Source organism: Fistularia commersonii, chromosome 19 (genome assembly GCF_037954325.1).
Source record: "Fistularia commersonii isolate RoL2024-O1a breed Wild chromosome 19, RoL_Fcom_v1.0, whole genome shotgun sequence".
NCBI classification, from domain to species: Eukaryota; Metazoa; Chordata; class Actinopteri; order Syngnathiformes; family Fistulariidae; genus Fistularia; species Fistularia commersonii.
In genome coordinates, this window is record NC_141302.1 from 13,323,784 (window position 1) to 13,342,831 (window position 19,048).

The 19,048-nt window shown below is 43.4% G+C and overlaps 1 protein-coding gene across 1 annotated transcript in view; it reads left to right on the top strand.

Annotated features, from left to right (window-relative positions):
• Nucleotides 1-8,176: 8,176 nt before the first annotated feature.
• The window catches only part of htra3b (HtrA serine peptidase 3b), a 29,246-nt gene continuing 18,374 nt past the window's right edge, over nucleotides 8,177-19,048 (top strand). The window contains exons 1-2 of the mRNA XM_086166403.1: nucleotides 8,177-8,895; nucleotides 17,416-17,515. Coding sequence (XP_086022529.1) covers nucleotides 8,487-8,895; nucleotides 17,416-17,515 — 509 coding nt within the window. The 5' untranslated portion in view covers nucleotides 8,177-8,486. The remainder of the gene's footprint in view (nucleotides 8,896-17,415; nucleotides 17,516-19,048) is intronic.

Consider the following 19,048-nt stretch of genomic DNA (forward strand, 5'->3'; position numbering starts at 1 on the left):
CCTTCCATAAGCTCGACTAAGATTGTAGTCCTGCTGAAAAATGAGGCCTGCGTTTCTTCATGTGAGACTTCTTCAAATAAACACACCCATGGCTGGCTGAGATACATGTGCCTCTCGTCTGGCCAAACAAACCTGAGTGACCTGTTGTCCCCTCTGCGGCTTCCATTAGAACTGGTCTCCATCTGCCGCTGCTCCTCGCCATCACGTGACCGTGTGTTTTTTTCCCGCTCGTATACCATGTGAGGATCGGCTTAAAGATCCTGGGAGAGGCATTTCTGCAGGGTGAGGTCATTCTGGACTGAAGTGAAACTTCAAGATTTTACAGACCAGGTCTTGTTTATGTTGCTTGGCCCATCATTCCTGATGGCTTCGGTCACATTTGAATCACCGCTGAAACTCCAGGCATGTATGTCTGTATTGCAGCTTATTTGGCAGTAAGTTAAAGATATTATTCCTATGTTTAGTCAGATTATTTTAAACATCTCTGGAAGTCTGGACTTGACCAGTGACCGTAGGAGGCAAGGACAAGTCTAGGATCAGGCCTTTAATGGGAACATTCATACAATAACATCCTTCTTTAAAATAGTTTTCAGAGTTTTCCAGTGCACTGCCAAAAAGATATGCAACAACAACCAAATCTATGGGGAAGCAGCTCCCCCAAGAATGTGTCATTCCTAAACTCAGTCATACATTCATCATTGCAAAGTTTAGATTTTAGTTTGGGGACCAAGTCTGAACGTATTCGCTGAAGGCTACAAAGATCACAAAAACTTCAATTCTGATTACAGTCCTGTCTTTCCACTTAAGCTGTTTCATTCAAGGGTAGCCACAGCCAATCACCTGCCTCCTCAAGCCAAGCAACTTCCTGACCTCCTTCCTGGCAGCATCCTTCTACCCAGATCTTCACCAGCCCTCCTCTGTCCATGTCCAAACTATCTCTAAGTTCAGAACATCTAGCATCTAACATCCTCCTCACTCCCAAAGAAAGCAGCCACATCTTCATCTCTGCTGCCTCCAGCTTTGCCTCCTCTTTTCCTCAATACCACTGTCCATAAAGCAGACAATAGTTTTGATCAGACCATTTCATGCAATAAACCCCGAGACATTATTATACCAGATGGGAAATGGAGTTATCCTGTTCCTTTCAAAGTACAGTAGATCCTCAGCTTATGAATTGAATTTATTCTTTGACTACATTCGTAAAATCTTGCCAGCACTTGTACTCGGTGTTCCTTCACCAAGTCAACTAAAGTAAAGCCTTTTTGCATGTGAGACCCTCGCTAATGCGATCTCCAGTCTGCTGTCTTTCATTAACAATCACTTTTTTTTACTTCTAAGACGAGAGAGATCCTCTTTGTTAACGTAGTCCCCCTTTTTAGCCGTCTTTAGCGTATCTTTCTTTTTCAGGATCGTACAGATGGTTGATGTGGCCATGCCGTAGCGCTTGGCGAGATCTGTAGCATGAACGCTGCACTCACGTTTAGCTATTATTTCCTTCTTCAAATCGATTGAAAATCTTAACTTCTTAACAGCACCAGCACTTTTGACATTTTGGGGAGCAATAATGAGGGCTAACTTACTGAAAACAAGAATTCAAACAAGAGAACACATCAATAAACAATGTAAACAATGCAAAGTAGCATGCAAGGCTGCCGCTATGCTACAACGCGCTTAAAGTCTGGGAGTTTTTGCTAAGGTTTGTTTGCTGTTCGATTCGAAAATTGCTCATAGGCCAATTTTATTTGTGATTAGCATTGTTCGTAAGCCAAGGTTCTCGTGTATTAACTTTTTTTTATTTCTGCGAGCCAGTCCACGTCATACAAGGAGTCTTTGTCAGGTGGCGTCCCACAAGGTTCCATTCTCGGTCTCTGTATAGATAAATTCCCGGTAATTTCCTGTCGTATTAGGTCATTTCCTGACATATTCATAATCTCCCCGCTCTTGTGTTTTCAGTGTACCGCTCAGAGGCGGGGATGACATTTCCGCCGAGACAGCTCAGACGCACCTCCATGTCATCGTGGTCAAGCGATCCATAAAAAAAGCAGCTCTCGCTCTCAACCACTCCTGTTCTAAATTGGCTAGATTGTTCCATTTCGTCAGGGACTTGAACAACGCTCCGGTTGTAGCTGGTTATACGATGGTTGTTTAATATTCGCCAGCATTTTCACAGTGCTTGCAGCCACCTGCTGCGCCTCACTGTCCCTCACAGCTCGAATTACTTCAAGATTGACCTCATTCCTTCCATCCAACCTCCTCCAGGTTGTTGTGAGCCTCTGTTTTCAAACGTCTTTTTAACTTCAGATGGTATTTAAAAAGTACCTCGACTGGCAGGACTAATTTGCAGAAATATGCTCAAATGTTTGTCTCTAGAATGAGTTGTTAGAAAAGCACAAAGAAAATCACAATCTATTTATTACAGATTTTAAGGTTACCTATTTTAGCCATTATTTTAATGATGACGTATGGAGACTGCATTATGGCTTTTTGCTAGTATTAACTTTTGTTTGGTATGGTGTGTATATGGAAATAATACCACATTGTGCTGCTTTCGGATGCCATTTCCAGTCCAAGGGAAGCAAAGGGACAGATGCTAGTCTACACAGATTTGCAAATGACAAGAAGAGATGAGAAGAGTGGGACGTTTACAACTTCCTAAGGATCCGGGATGGTGTTCTTGCCGCGTCTTAACAAATGCATTTAGCCGAGCTAAGCTGCTGAAAGAGCTAGCAGTTCTAAACATACGCTAAGGCTAAATGCTATGCCAACAGTTTTCCTGCACAAGCATACAAAAGGTCCTCGGGAAACAAGTGAAGCCTGCTTGAAGAAACAGCAGAGGCAGGAGATGCTGGATGTTCTCCAACAAGGATGACAACATCCTGCTACTGCAGAAGTAGCATTTTTTGACAAAAAACTGATCAACAGTGACATGCGACAAGGTTCATGGCTGGTAGGACACAGACTTCATCACAATCAGACGTTACAAACATATGAACCTGACAGAGTAGCTTCTTCACCAGTTGATTGGCAGCAGTTAACAGGTTATGTTTAAAATCTCATATCAGCTTTCCTCACACATACAAAAAAATTCACATTTAATTTAAAAAAAGATATGGTCTTTCCTTATAAATGAAGTCAATGCCTTCTGAACATAGCATCGATAACTTGATCGGAAGTTGTACTTGTTGTCCGTCAGTATTTTTGACTCAATAGAGATCACTCCCAGGTAACAAAGTCGTCCTTGTTCTGTGAGGAGAAGAAAATATAATGTATGGCTGCACTTGACTCGCTAACCGTCGCTTGCTGTCACTGTATTCTGCAACTGTCGAGTCGCAAGAAGAATCCCTGGAATCACAAGCGTCTCCTACCATGAGGCAGGAGAACTGCGTACCTCACTTAGTGGCTCTTCGCAACTGTTTTATGATTGCTTAGCTCAAGAAACTAGTAACACACATACAGTTGTTGCCAACCATGACAAGCGATTTTTGAATAAAAAAACAATCTGAGCCAATAACTCCAATAACCTGGTAAAACAAATCCAACCGAGAACAGAAATATGTGACTGTCAAATTGGATTTTTACTTTTTAAGAATTCAACATTCATTCCTCATCCATGTCACCTGTCTTTCATGCAGAGCTGGGGGAGAGGTTCTCGCACTGGATTGGTCACCATTCACTCATGAAATGGAAGCGCTAACCATGCCGCCCCAAAAATACAACAATATATTAAAATAAAAATGCAGAGGTTAGCACCTCTGTCTAACACCAAGAAGGTGCCTGGTTGGATTCCTACATTTCTGTCCGGAGTCTCCTTGTATCCGTGTTGGGTTTCTCCGGGTTCCTCCCACGGTCCAAAAACATACAGTAGGTTCAGTGGAGACGATGTTGTCCAGACGTGACTGGTTGTATGACTCCATATGTGACCTTGTGACAGAACGGCGACAGGTCCGGGATGAACCCCGGGATAGGCTGCAACCCGCCCGCACAACCATCCATGCAAGATAAGATGTGTAGATCAACGGTTGCCAACCATTTTTGTAAGGGGAACAGTTAAAGGTGCGGGGGTTCAAATAATGAAAACTTTTGTTAGTTTAGAGTATTTAATCTGAATACAATGATTACACTATATATTAGGCAATTACAATGATTTTGCGCTATATCATAGTGCAAATAATGCATAGCGGTTGTGGAGCTTATGTGACACTTGTTGCAGTGAACTCGTAATAAAGGAAGGAATCTTGGTATTTTCTCTTAAATGCAGCTTTCTTTTCGCTTGCAGTCTGCAATGCTTCTGTGGTCTCATAGTTTGCTCGTTTGCGGTTTATTTGAGGCAACACTCAGGTGGAGGCAGTTTAAGGCGTCACCAAGGGTGGCTGCGACGGCAGTAAATGACTTCATGTTTTGTCAAAAAAAAAAGGTCCTCCTGCACTTGGAGTGCCTTCCTCTGGGTCAGGGGTCGGCAACCTTTACCACTCAAAAGGCTATTTGGATCTGTTTCCGCACAGTAAAGAAATCACCGGGGCCACACAACCCTTTTGAAATTTAAAATGAATTTACACGGCATTTAATGTTTCTTTTTTTTTTTGGCCTTATGCTATGTATAAATAAAATATGTGTTTTTTTTTAAATCAATGAACAGCTAAAGAGAAAATGAAATTACATATCTGCATGCGACAAAATATTTTGTACTCTGAAATAAGATGTTGGGTTGAAGGTTACTTTTAATCAAAATACTCAATGTCTATTTGAGTCCTTCTTGTATTTATGAAAAAAAAAACTCATGTAAATTAGGCAGCAAACGAAAAATACCGTCCTCTGTGTGCTGTCATCCTTTTACTGGCACGTGTCGTCGCTTATTAGGAGACGTAAAAATTTTCAACACTTCTTATTTAGGATGTTACAAGCTCACCATAATCCTCAATCATAAATGACGTTTAAAAATGAACAAACTAAATTAAAATTAATTGTAATTAAATACGCGTTAATTATTTTCAAAATTCACAGGGAGCCACATCAGAGGGTCAAAGTGCCGCATGCGGCTCCAGAGCCACAGGTTGCCGACCTCTGCTCCGGGCAGGCCGGCGCTGAAAGCCTGGTCGTTTTTTTATGTTTGCTTGACTGACCAATGGCGGACACCCAGGGAGGTGTGCACCGCAGCAGGCTGCACGGGTTCAGGAAGGTCACTGGAGCCTCAGGTGGCTTGCGCAAGGGGCACTTGTTGCCAAGGACGGGATAGATCCGCCGCTTGCGCTGCCAGAGACGACCACCAGGAGGTTCATTGAGCCACAGTGGCCGATCTGGACTCTAAAGGGGTCTGTTGTGAGAATATTTTTCAAAAATAACGCAATACGCGGTCAAACGGGCAATTTAGGTGATAGGTACCCGAATAGCAATGGGAGCGGGCCCAGTGGTAACCTAAGAGTTCTTTGGACAAAATTGGACAAAATCCGAAAGGAAAAAAACCCATACCGAAAAGTACATATATGCTTTTGTTTTGTTGATGTAATTAAGAATAAAGAAACTGTTGGAATTTCATGTTAGTTAAGATTGATAGATGACTTTACTAATCCCAACCAAGCAGAAATGAAATTCAAGCAGAAATGAAATTCACCAGCCCAGGTGCATCGAAAGACGATCCAGAAAGACGTCATCTTGGTCCTTAAGTATAAGATCTATAATCTTGCAGTCTTAGCACAGTCCTAGCTCAGTCTTTTCCTAGTCTTGGGCTTACAACAATATCAAATATGCTTGATATTATCACAAGTCTTTTCAGTTACATAACACAATCAACTACCAGTAGATGAGCTCCGACAAAACTGTAAAAGGAAACCTGGTGGACAAACAATCGCCGGAGCGGTATTGGCAGCAGAGACGTCAAAGTAGCGGCAAAGGACGTCCAAATTAATCTGGAGCATCCAGAAAGAGGAGCGGATGGTGGCGCTGTGGGCAAAACAGCCCTGCTTGGACGATGTCAGCTCTGTGACATATCGCGACCGAGTGGAGAGGGAAAAGTGATGTACTGAAATAGCATAGGCTCTGAAAATATCTGCAGAAAACACTATTGGTGGGAAATAGTTGCTGAAAGAATGTAGGACTTTTTTTCTAAATGTTTTCAAAGTCTTTACGTGTAAGATCCACAGTCTTTTTGAAAAATCTCAGCCTAGTCTGAGACCTGCCACTTGGAAGGACCACTGGAATTTCTGGACTATAAGCCACTACTTTATTTACATGTTTTGAACCCTGGGGCTTAAACAATGATGCGGCTAATTTATGGATTTTTGGGGGGCAAATGCCGCAAAAGCATTTATCGTCGTCCCATTGGACCAATAAAATTACTGTGAAATTCTCAGGCCGTTCAATTCTGACACTGAAGAAGACGACTTCAATGATTTTATTGCGTAGGAGGAAGGCGAAGATAGCGATCAGCTGCAGCCAGACAAAGCAGGGAAAGAAAATGGATGGATGGATGGATTTTTCCATTGTGTTATTTATTATTAATCCTTTTCATCAGCCATGTTATAGGCACTGTTCAGAAAAAAAAAAACATTTCCAGTACGTATTTGTGGATGTTACCAGTATGTATTTAGTTAAAATGTTTCTGGGTAAATAGGTCTTGTTACAACGTGAACACCTGCGGTTTATAGACAAGTGCCTCCTATATATGTACACATATATTTAGTTATTCAGTTATCAGCCAGTGCAGCTTATATTCAGGTGCACTCAATAGTCTGGAAATTACAGTAATAGGCATACATAATATGCTTTTCTCTGTGTCTCATACTAGCATGTGTTGTTAAAAACACACAAAGAATTCTCGACAAAAAACAATTTATAATATATTTTAACCCAGACTTTTGCCGACTCTTTCATCTTTGTCCATCTACATTTCAAAAATCATATGGACTTCTGTTTTCAGCGTTCTCCTCCTTGCTCACGTCTCTCGAGTCCAAATGGAAAGGGTTGCACAGATGACATAGATTTGCATTATACGGTAAAATTAACTGGACCGAGCCAACCTTATGACATCACTACCCAGACAGCGTTGCGACAAAAACAACACTGGTAACCTATGAGTAAAACGCATTTTTTTCAATGAGCAAGACACGTATCCCCTGGCTCTGGTGGTGCATCCATGATGGGCTAATTGCAGAGAAGGAATTTCCCCAAGGGGGATTCATAAAAGATTTTATATATATATATATATATATTACATATATTACATATTTAAAAAATCAAACCAAGAAATAAATGTGACTATTTATGCACAGTTATAGTAAAATATATGATGCTGCTTTAGTGTAATATACTAAATACTGACTTTTTTATGCCTTTAAATCCACTTTATTTTTACACCTGCTATCATCACGTTACTATTGTGTGATCTTACTTACAGATTTACAGGGATTTTTGCGCTGACTTAAACAGAAATTCATGTATTACATTTATTGATAAACTTCAGTTTTTATGCAGTTAAATATCCATCATCGTTTCACCTCAGCGCCAGTAGATTGTATCCGCGTGCACTTTATACTTTATGGTAAATGATTATTGTGCACTTTACTCTGAACATGCACTTCATTATAATAATTTTGTTAACTTTATGTCTGTCAGACATGTTGAGAAATTGACAATAAAACGGACTTCGACTTTACTAGTCTTTTCCAAATTTTGTCTTTAGATGTAGAATAGAATATTCTTTTAATCATTACACAAAGTGGAAATTTCAACCACTCATAGCAGAAAGTGGACAGTGTCAGAAAAGTTACCAAAAATGGAAAACTAAAAATAAACAATAGAGTGTTAACAATATATATAAACAAGTAGGACTTGTTTAACAAGTGGCACCTAATCAATATGTATAGATGTATGGTGGCTTAAGCAAGAACAATTTAAATCAAAAAACAATTAAAATTTTAAAAATGTAATAAAAAAAAAAGATAAGAATAAATCACTTTGACTTTTCCAGGTCTTGTCCTTGGAATAAGAACAATTTAAATACGAAAAAGAAAAGGGGAAAAAAATACATTTCAATTTTAATACAAAAAAAACAAACAAACATCGAAATAAAAGGGCTTTGACTTTACACTGGTCTATTCCAGATGGATGGCTTAAGCAAAAACAATTTAAATACAAAAAAAAAAGACAACAACAACAACAGGTTATTATTTAGAGAGCAGCATTCATGTATAAATCTGATTAAATCCAACTGCTTTATTTAGTTCGTGGAGACGAACGGGGGGACACTTCTGGGGGCCCCCCGGTTCCAGACCGCGCCTCCGTGCAAGCGCTCCGCCTCCTCCGGCCCCGGCGGCCCGCCAGAGGCGCTCACCACCCGCCGGGGAAATCAAACTCCTGCCCCGCGTCGGGAGGCACGGTTACGCGCGGCAGCTCCGACCGGCGACGTCCACCTGGAGATCCTGGTCCAGTGATGCGCAGCGCCGGAAGGCGGTCCCTGGAAGCTGTTTAGAGAAGGTGCGGGTGGAGGGACCATGCGGATCTTCCTGCTCGCCGCCGTCCTCCTGCGCCTGGAAGCGGCCGCCGACCCCGCGGCCCGGTGCCCGCAGCGGTGCGACGTCAGCACCTGTCCGAGCCCCGGCTGCCCGGGCGGATACGTGCCGGACCGCTGCAACTGCTGCCTGGTGTGCGCCCGGGTGGAGGGCGAGCCGTGCGGCCGCAAGGACGACCTACCGTGCGGCGACGGGCTGGAGTGCAAGCACCCGGCGGGCAAGCGGCTCTCAAAGGGCGTCTGCCGCTGCCGCCTGAGCCAGGAGGTGTGCGGGAGCGACGGCAGGACGCACGCCAACGTGTGCCAGCTGAAGGCGGCCAGCCGCAAGGCGCTGCAGCTGGGGCTGCCCGGGGTGGCGCAGGTGCAGAGGGGGCCGTGCGAGACCGGCACAGGTACGGTTAATGCGCTGCTCGACGCGCGCACACGCACATGCACACTCATGCACGGTGGCGCACACCTGGGGTTGCTCTCCCCACGCTGATCTGGTTTGGATGCACTTCCAACTCCGACCACTAGGGGCGCTATGAGCCACCTCAAACGCATATATTTTTTCTTTTCTTCCCAATTTTAGAAAAAGTGTTCCTTGTTAGTCTTTATAGACCCGTTGCCCTGATGAAAATCGGTAAAATGTATCCATATTTATATGGATACATTTTGCAAATATATGTATTTCTGCAACATTATTGGTCCTTGAATAGACAAAGATAAGTGAAGCTTGGTTATTTGTTTCATGCTGTGTTTTTGTGTGTGTGTGGTTTCCTGTTTTCCAGTTCATACTTTTAATTACATTTTTGCTCATTTGTCAGTCTTAACCGAATCTTATATGGGGATTTATTGTAAAGATGTTTTGTTTCGGGGTCTTTTTTTTTTTTTTTTTTCAATTTTATTCATTCGCTCATCATCTACATCGCCCATCTTGCAATCAGGGTAGTTGTAGTGGTTACGATTGGACGAGGTTTGGGGTTCACCTCGTATAGAGACGTACGACCATTCACCCTCTCATTCACGCGTCTGGACAGTCCAGGCACTCCAATGCATGTCATTGGACTGTGAGAGTCATTTGAGTTTTCTTTTGGTTTTCCCAGCAACTGTAATTAATTAAAGTAGGACGAGCGATGCAGTGAGCATTCCGCTTCTCAGCAGTCGGCTTTGTGTCTACAGGCGATAAGACCGCTGAGAGTTGAACGCTTTCCCAGGTTTTTTAAGGTTTTACTGCCTTCCCAGCGTCAGGAACGACCAGGATGAGTCACGCTGGCGTTTCAGCGTTAGCACTGCTTTCCCACGGTGTTGCCGAGACCCTCCCTCACCTCGGTCCGCATCGGCGCGGAAACAAAACACAAACATTTTAGCCGCTTTTAGCCGCGAGCCACTTCCTCGGCCCGACACCCAAACGCAGGCCGGGACCACATGTTAACGTTCATCCTTTCCAAGTTAGTTTTTCTTCAAATGCATCGATTGTCACAACTAATATGACATCTTTAACTTGCTTCAGGCTACTTTTCAGGAGCTATGCTAATGTCAGAATATTTTTACTTTCATTCATCAGATTTCTTGTGGGGCAGGGTTTAGGTCACTGGTTCACTTCCCACAGGGGGGCCCTTTTACTCTTTGGTAAACCCTTGTGTAGTTTGTACCAAATTTTAAATCCCACACTTATTCATTTCTCTTGCTGTTCTTCTTGTTAAAAAACAGCTTCATAGATATTATGACATCACAAATATGAAGCCCCTCAATTCCATTCAGTGGTTTTATTTGCTCGTCCAACCATGTCCAAGAAGTCAGGCTTTACAAGCAGGCGATACATGAAATCCACTGCCGTTCCTGAGATCGAAGGGCTGGCCTTCCACGAAAAGCGCCGATGTCAAAGACATAAGTTCAGATTCATTTTTTTTGTGTCACAGTAAGAAATAGACCTTCACAGATTAAATAAAATCCAGAGTATTTGGATTATTCAACTTCAGGCATCCTGCTCCCATACTTTCCTCCGGGGCTGCTAGAAGATTAGTGATAAAGATGAGTGACCTATTGGATCACCCTGTGCACTGATTTGCCTTGTGCAGCGCACGGGAAACACGCAGGAAGAGAGCCAGGAAGCGTTCAATATCGGCAGTGTTGACCTGCTCCAGCGTGTCGGTTGCGGCGCTGTCGGAACCTTCGGCGCCCCGGACGTCGGGCGACTGGACGAGGGTTCTCACTCCTATGGTGACCAGGGAGCCCAGGATGTAGCCCAGAGTCAGAAGAGGCATCAGGAGGCTGCAGCAAACAAGGAAAGCAGAGACGAACGCCAAAGCCGTAGCCTATACAGGCTCAAAAAGTGTGACATCACACAGGCAACACAGTGGAATCCAAAACACAGCGCTGCCAACTTTACTATTAGGTTGCCGTGGTGACAGGCGGCAAGGTAGACCCTGTAGATCTTTAAACCCTTGTGATGTTGATGGTTGCCAGGAAAATGTGGGAAATTCAAAAAGGATATAATTCCTCACTAAAAAATGTTGGTTCTGTCGGAAGCGGCTTTTGTCATTTGAAGGATTGCGGAAGAAGGAGTCAAGCCGTTTGACACGCCAGACATTGCGGAAATTGACTGTTCAACTATGACCCATTCAAATCATTTGAAGAGAAGATTATTGACCTTAACTGAGTGACCCCAGAGCTTACTGTCAGACGCTCTCCGATCCTCAGCATACAACGCCACCGGTGTACACGCCAGATGGCCTTGTAATCTTAGATCTCCTCTGGTCCAAGCTCTGATCAAACAGCAGCACCCCATCCAGGAAGTGACTTCATGGAATTGACCAACAATTAAGTTGGATTAACAGAATGTGAGTGAAACGCGTCTTCTGGTCAGTTGCCTTTTTACCTGAAGGATTGTCAAGGTTCCTTAAAATCATGCTGGCGATCGGTCGGAGTTTTATCCTATTCCTTGTTTCCGTCATAGCTGAATGCCTCATGTTTGTGCTTTGTTGCCTGCGAGCTGTTTTGCATTCGCGCCAATGGTCTCTAAGCATTTCAAACAAAACTGGCCAAGACCTCCATCCCAAAACAAAAAAGTAGCTTGCATGAAGGAAAGTTTTCATTCGGACTCCTGATCAGACTGCAACTGGTGAAGGTGGTGTGATGCATCGTTGCCATCCAGACATCCAGACTGGCTTTATTTTGACTTTCTGTGCCATGCGTGCCAACATAAATATCATGGAGAGGAACAAAATTTGCCAAAGCCTGCGGCAGCCACAGTGATCCCTTTATTAAACAATTGTACTTAATATGTCACATGTGCTGGCAAGGTGTGCCGTTAGGTTCTTTTTAGAAACGCAAGCGTTAGCATTGTCGCATTCCCCACACATGATTTGTCCTTAAACACTGTGTCCATGCGGTTCAGCCACTTTTGAGCAATTTTTCCCCTTCTCTTATCATGGGATGTCATTTGTTTTATTTACTTAAGCCACTAAAAAGGATGCAGGAAAGAAAACCACAGTTCACTAAATATGGGGGTTTTACTTTCATGCCACAGTGATTGCACCCATGTTGTTGCAATGCCACTTAAATGCAGGTTGGTTGTAAAGATTTACGAGACTACAAACGAGACCTATTGAGATTCTGTAATTCATGAGGCGCAGATGAAATGCCAGCAGAAATTTGGAAGGCAAAAGGGGAATGCAGGGTCATGCAAGTGTACAAGTGTGCAGAAGAGACCAGTAGAGTCTAAGCAGGATTTGTCAAAGAAATAGGAACGAAAGACCAGATTGTTAACACAAGAGGAGAATTGCAAAGAGAACAACAACCAACTCTACAGTCATGGCCAAAAGTTTTTAGAATGACACAACCATAGAAACATCTGGCAAACACCTAAAAACCCTGAAGGAACAGAATTTGTGAAATTCTCAAAACTTTTGTCCGTGACTTTATATCGACTATAGCAAAGCCGTTTGTCTGCTTGAGCCTCAGTCGTCCCTGGAAAGACGTGATCAGAATGGAGTTTCGCAGCCACATAGTCCATCTCCTGCAAATTGCTAAATGAAACCTAAGAAGCCCCAATTAGACCAGCTCATGGAGAGACAGAGTCGTTTGGCATTGGAAGAGTAGTTCTATTGGAGTTGTGTAGCAACAAGAATGCTATACAGCATCTATTCAGAAGATACCATAAGGACAGGGACACCAAGGGATCAGAGGATGACATTTAGATTGCAAGATAACACATATATAACTTGAGGTTTGCAGATGACAACAGGCTACTCTGCAGTTCTAAAAAAGACCTCATGGCGCTACTCGAAAAGGTACAGCAAGTCATCAAAAAGAAAGTCCTGGTGTTTAACAGCAAAAAGACAAAAATCAGTAGTGGACCAGAGTCAAGAAGATCAGGCAAGTTTCGTGTTTAAGAGCCACACTTGAGGAAATACGGGAATTTGTGGATCTAGGATCAGTGATTAAAACCAAAGACAACCGCAAACAAGAGATGACCTGAAGGCTAGCCACGGGCAAGAGCAGCTTTAAAGTTATGCAAAGCCACTGGCAGCAACCTTAAGCACAGTATCATCAGTGCTATTGTGACTTATGTGATCTTGAGCAATGACCAGACAAAGAGAAGATGCTCCAATCACTGGAAATTTGAGCATACAGGCTCTGGCTCAGAACATCCTGGCGAGAGCACTGAACAGCATCTAGGTGCTAGAGAACAACAGCACCAAGATGATGCTCTATGAGCAGATACCCAGAAGATAGATGACCTTCTTTGGCCATATCGTTTGTCGCAATGGCTGTGAGAAGCTGCTCACTAAGGGAAAAAGGGGCAGAACTTCCCAAAAGTGGACACAGCAGACACACCCTTGTCACCTCAAGAAGAGCTGAAGACCGCAAAACATGGCCCGCCCTCATCAAGGAGGCGGCTGTGGGTCGACTGACTCAAAAGAAGTTTGAATTTAGGGAAAAAAAAAAGTGAAACAAATATTTTTAAAAAGTATAATTACGATATGATTTTATATATTATTGGTAATTACCCACCTGTTCATGATGATGTTGTACCCCATCCACATCTCCATTAGATTTATCCTCTGGCTCCTTAAGACTCATTTGTGTAAAGGACCATAAAAAAGCCTCTGCTGAACCAGCGTGTATCAGATTTGTCGACTTTCAAAGAATCTCATGCTAACGCTCCGACTAGATGATGACGCTGTGCATGTGTGTGTGTATGTGCATGTGCCAGACAAAATAAACAGTTTGTGATTAAAGGGAAATGTTAAAAAAATTTGTCTGGGCTGCAGGGACTTCCTGTTTCCTGAACTGATAGAAATAAGTGTAGGTCAGTGTGTCTTTGTTTTTGAGATCAGACCTTCTGCCGGAGCGCACAAATATTTAGGGATAGTTCTCTACTCTGTATGTGTGAGGGAGGGGCGGGGGGCATTCCTGACCTAATTCTGGATGGGAGAATGTTGAAATAAATTTGATAATGTTAGACCCACCTACCTTTGAGGATTTTGTGTGTGTGTGTGTGTGTGTGTGTGTGAGGGAGGAATATTGAAAAGCTCACCAGCTGCAGTGTAAAAATTTGTTTACCCTACTTTTGGTCTTTCTGTAAACTTCAATGAAGTGAAAAATAGTCTCAAAGAAGTACTTTTACAGATTCATTTATTCATCCAGTCATCCTTTCATTACCCTGCACTGAGGGTTGCAGGAGGACAGGAGTCATCAGAGAAGAGGTGGGGGTCACCAAGGGCCCACATTTAGAGAAACAACCACTCACACATTTAGAGTCTCCAATGAACCTGCTTCATGGTTGTGGACTGTGGGAGGTCACAGGCTAATAATTATAATTATTCTCAAACCCGCTGACTTCGGCTTTAGGTTAAACTAAAAACTCCAGGGTAAAATCACAGACCTTCTGCCTCTTAAAGCCAGACTTGGCAAGCGCGGCGACTGCGGGGAGTTGCCGCAGCAACCGAGCAGCTGTTTGCTTTTTGACCCTCAAAAACTATGTCGGTGAGAAAACGTAAAAGCGTTTTTTTTTTTTTTTTTTTTTCGGATAGAGTTAAATTAAGCACATGAAGGTTTAAAGTTTGTTAAAAATGAGAAATTGGGCCGACAGGGCGTCGCAGTGTTTAGAGCTTCTTCAAAGCAAGAAAGTCCCCGGTTGGATTCCCACTGGGGCGTCTCTGCGTAGAGTCTCCATGTTCTCCCCATGATTGCATGTGGTTCCTCCGGGTTCTCTGGCTTCTTCCCACAGTCCAAACACATACAGGAGGTTCACTGGACACGTGTGAATGAGAGGGCGAATGGATTTATATCTCTATATATTCAAACCTTTATTTATACTTGTAAGACCACTGAGGTCTCCCTCGTTTTCAGGGTCGACAAGTTTACAAGCAAGCAGAGCACAGCGCAACAATATAGTGAGATCAGATTAAAATAACAGTAGATAAACTAAAAACAGGTGAAAATGAGATTAAATTAAAGGCAGTACGGAAGCAGTAGATAAGAACTCGAAACAAGTAAAAAATGAGATCAAATTAAAAAGTACAAGGGGGTGGACAAAACTAAAAACAAGTACAATTGGCAGTACAAATTAAAAAAAAACAGTAGATAAACTAAAAACAGGTGCAAATGTGATTAAATTAAAGACAGTACGGAAGCAGTAGATAAAACTCGAAACAAGTAAAAATGAGATCAATTTTTACTCAAAAGTACAAGGGCAGTGGATAAAACTAAAAACAAGTGCAATTGGCAGCACATACATTTTTAATCAAGTGTTTAAAAACAGCGGCAGAGGGGAGGGTATCTAATTTTAGGGTTTGTTGCAGAGTGTTCCATGTGTTGGGGGCATCAATACAAAAGGCTGTTTTACCCAGATCCGTAAGAGTAAGCCAACAGCTGGATCTGGCACTGTGATCGACCATTCCAAGGTGAACCCTGATTCTCGCCCAGCGACAGCTAGGATAACCTCCAGCACCCTGCAGCTCCCTGCAGGAATATTAGTATTAATAATGGACGAATGAAAGGGGAATTAATAAATTATCGCCGATTTTACCAGAAGATAATTTTGAAATAAATAGAAAAAAAATCACCGGAAATTAGACTACATAAACAAATGTTCGTATTTTATGTCGCACTTCATAAAAAGGTTTCAATAATTTGTGTTTTCTTTGGGGAGGGATTTTTTTTTTCCCAGGTGAAAATTTTAGATTGAGTTTAAAAAAAGCTCAGGAAATTGAAATGAAAGAAGTCGATTTAAAACCGAAGAGACGTTTTTTTCCTAGATTTCCCCCAAACGATGCTCAGATATTATCTTTAAATGGATCTACTACAGGAAAGCTTTTAGAATCCTCCATCCATCTTCTGCTGCTTAACCGAGGTAGTGTTGCCACGGCAGCAACCTTAGCAGAGACAACCAGACTTCTCTCTTCCCGGCCACTTTTCCAGCTCTTCTGAGGGAATCCCTGGGTTCTTACCAGTCAGCCTAGAGAAATAGTTCTTCCCCAAAGCCTCCTCGCCGTGCATGAAACACCTCCCCAGGCAGGGGTCTAGGTGGTAACCTGACTAGATTTTGAGAATAACACTTTCACAAGTCTGGTCCTTCAGGGTTTTTAGGTGTTTGCCTGATATCTCTATGGTTGTGTCATTCTCAAAACTTTTGGCCATGTCTGTACTCTAAGCTCCTGCAAGATGGCCAAGCTCCTCAACCCTATCTCCAACGGAGGACCGAGACATTTGTGATCCGGTTCTTTTGGTCACCACCCACACCTCATGACTGTAGGTGAGGATGTGAATTTAGATCCACCAGAGCTTTGTCTTTTGGCTCAGCTTCTTCTTTACTGTGACGGACCGATGCGGAGTTCATCACTACTGATGTTGCATCAATCTGCCTGTTGATCTCCAGCTCCATCGTAACTAGAAATACTTGACTCTTCCATTTTGGGCAAGATCTCATCCTAGACCCGGAGGAGGAACTCCCCCTTTTTTCCAGCTGTGGACCATGGCTTGGATTTGGAGGTGCTGATGTTCATCTCAGTCGCTTCCCATTGGGCTGTGAGCCTCTCCAGTGAGTGTTGGAAAGCACAGTCTGATGAAGACAACAGAACCACATCGTCTGCAAAAAGCAGAGAAGCAATCCGGAGGTCAACAAACTGGATCTCCTCAACGCTCCACAGAATTGAACAGAATTGGTGACAAAGGTTAGGCCTGGTAGAGTCCAACCCTCACTAGAGGCAAATCTGATTTACTGCTGCCGATGGACCAAGCTGTCACTCCAGTCATACAGGGATTGACCCATATCACACCCGTCACGGGGCTGCCCAATGGACACTGTCACATGCCTTCCCCAACTCCACAAAGAACATGTGGACTGGTAAGGCAACCTCCGATGCATCCTAGGGTTCCCTGCTGAGGATGTGGAGCTGCTCCGCTGTTCGGCGAGCTGGACAAAAAAACACACCGTTCCTCTGGAGCGACTATCCAGCAGACCCTAGAATCATTCTCAAAGTCGAATCAGAGAACATTCCAATGGGTTATTGAGGAAGTTGGGGTTATTGGAACCTAAGTGGGTGTTTATTTAGTTTTACGCCGCTGTAGTCGACGGTCAAGCGAACTGTAAATGTATCTTACAATTCAAGTAAGAGGCCAATAAAAACTGAACTGCATCCTTCCTACTGCTCCTTTCCTGCCATAAAGTGCGTTTTATACATTCCTGCAAGAAATTATACTCCATCATTGAGCATCTTCATGAAAGGTGCGTAGCCCTGCAAAAGGGAATTAAACAGGGACATTGTAGCACGTAAGCTACATGGTTCACACACATGGGGGAAAAGAACCTTGTAAATTAGCCCTCATAAGTGTCATTTTCTTTTTAGATGTGCCTTTGCATAATGCAAATCAGCTCTTCGTTGGCCGATGATTAAAACGGATTATTGTTTTCGCCAGTATAGGTCCGCCTCATGCCGCCAGCCCTCGCTACAAGTTCAACTTCATCGCCGACGTGGTGGAGAAAATCGCCCCTGCCGTGGTTCACATCGAGCTCTTCCTCAGGTAACGGTCTCGTGTGGATCGGTCTCTCAGACGCACGTCATGGATATAATGCAAAAACAAAAGGCAAACACAGATTTGTACCCTTCCCTGCATTTTTACTGTAGGATGAGTAGTAGGCACACACTGGAGTCGGTAGCTACTATTACCGCTGCAGGAGAAGGAATGATGTCATCTTATACATGTATGTGTGCATATATATATATATTATATGTATATACGCCTTTCCCAGTCGTCATTGGGCAACAGGCGGGGTTCACTCTGGCCCGGTTTATCACAAGGCCACATAAAAATATACAACCATTCATTCTCATCATTTAGAAACATACAACCATCCACCGTCATCCGTACGTCTGGACAATTTTAGGTCTCAAATGAACCTCCTGTAAGTTTTTTGGATGGTGGAAGGAAACCAGAGAACCTGGAGGAAGCCCACACAGACATGGGGAGAATATGGAGACTTTACACAAAAAGGCCCCCTGTGGGAATCCGACCAGGGACCTTCTTGCTGTGAGAAAACACTAACCACCGCACCACCCTGTCGGCCCGATTTATCAATTTTCACAAACTTTAAACCTTCATGTGCTTAACTCAAAAAAAAAAAAAATCGCTCGACAGGAGCTGCTCGGTTGCAGCGGCGACTCTCGCAGCTGCTGCACTGCCAATTCTGCTTTTAAGAGGCAGAAGGTCCGCGATTTTACCCCGGAGTTTAGTTCGTCCTAAACCCGAAGTCATTGGGTTTGAGAATAATTATCATTTTTAGCCTGTGACCTCCCACAGCCCGCAAACATGAAGCAGGTTCATTGGAAACTCTAAACATGTGAATGGTTGTCGTCTCTACATTGCGGCCCCTTGATTGACCAGCGGCCGATCCAGGGTGAACCCTAGACTCTCGTCCACCGCCAACCCTCAGTGCAGGGTAACGAAAGGATGCATGAATCACTCCACACAGAAAGGCTCCTTTTCAGAATACCACCAGGGACCTTCTTGCTTAGCAGAAACACTGATGCCACTGTGACACATAGACATATGTATATATCTACAGGATTCAAATTAGTTTTTATAGGTCAGCCCTCGGATCTTTCTTTTCTTGTGGCGTTGCTGTGCACAATTAGAGGTATTTTTCCAAACTGCAGGGGAGGAAGTGATCTAAGTCATCAGTCATTCTAAATTGCACTAACTTTTGTGCATATGGAAACTTTTGGGTCAGGCCGAGGAGAGAGAAAATCCGATTTGAGATTTGTCCAAACCTCCGGTCTTTCACTCCAGGTTTTTTTTTTCCCCTTCGAGTTCAAAATGCGCGCAAAGACAGGTGAGCTGAGACGCCGCATATTTTGTGGATAAAAGAGATCGGAAGGGTTAAAAACGCATTGAGTTGCTGTTGGCTTCCATCAGTGCTAGCTCCATGTTGACAGACAAAACAAGGGATCCGCTGTTGTTTAGATGAATCCCGTCCCTCTTGAAGAAAGTGGGCTGATCCCAGAAAACTGCGACGTTGTCTACATAAGTAATGCTCATTGATGAGCAGCGCTTCTT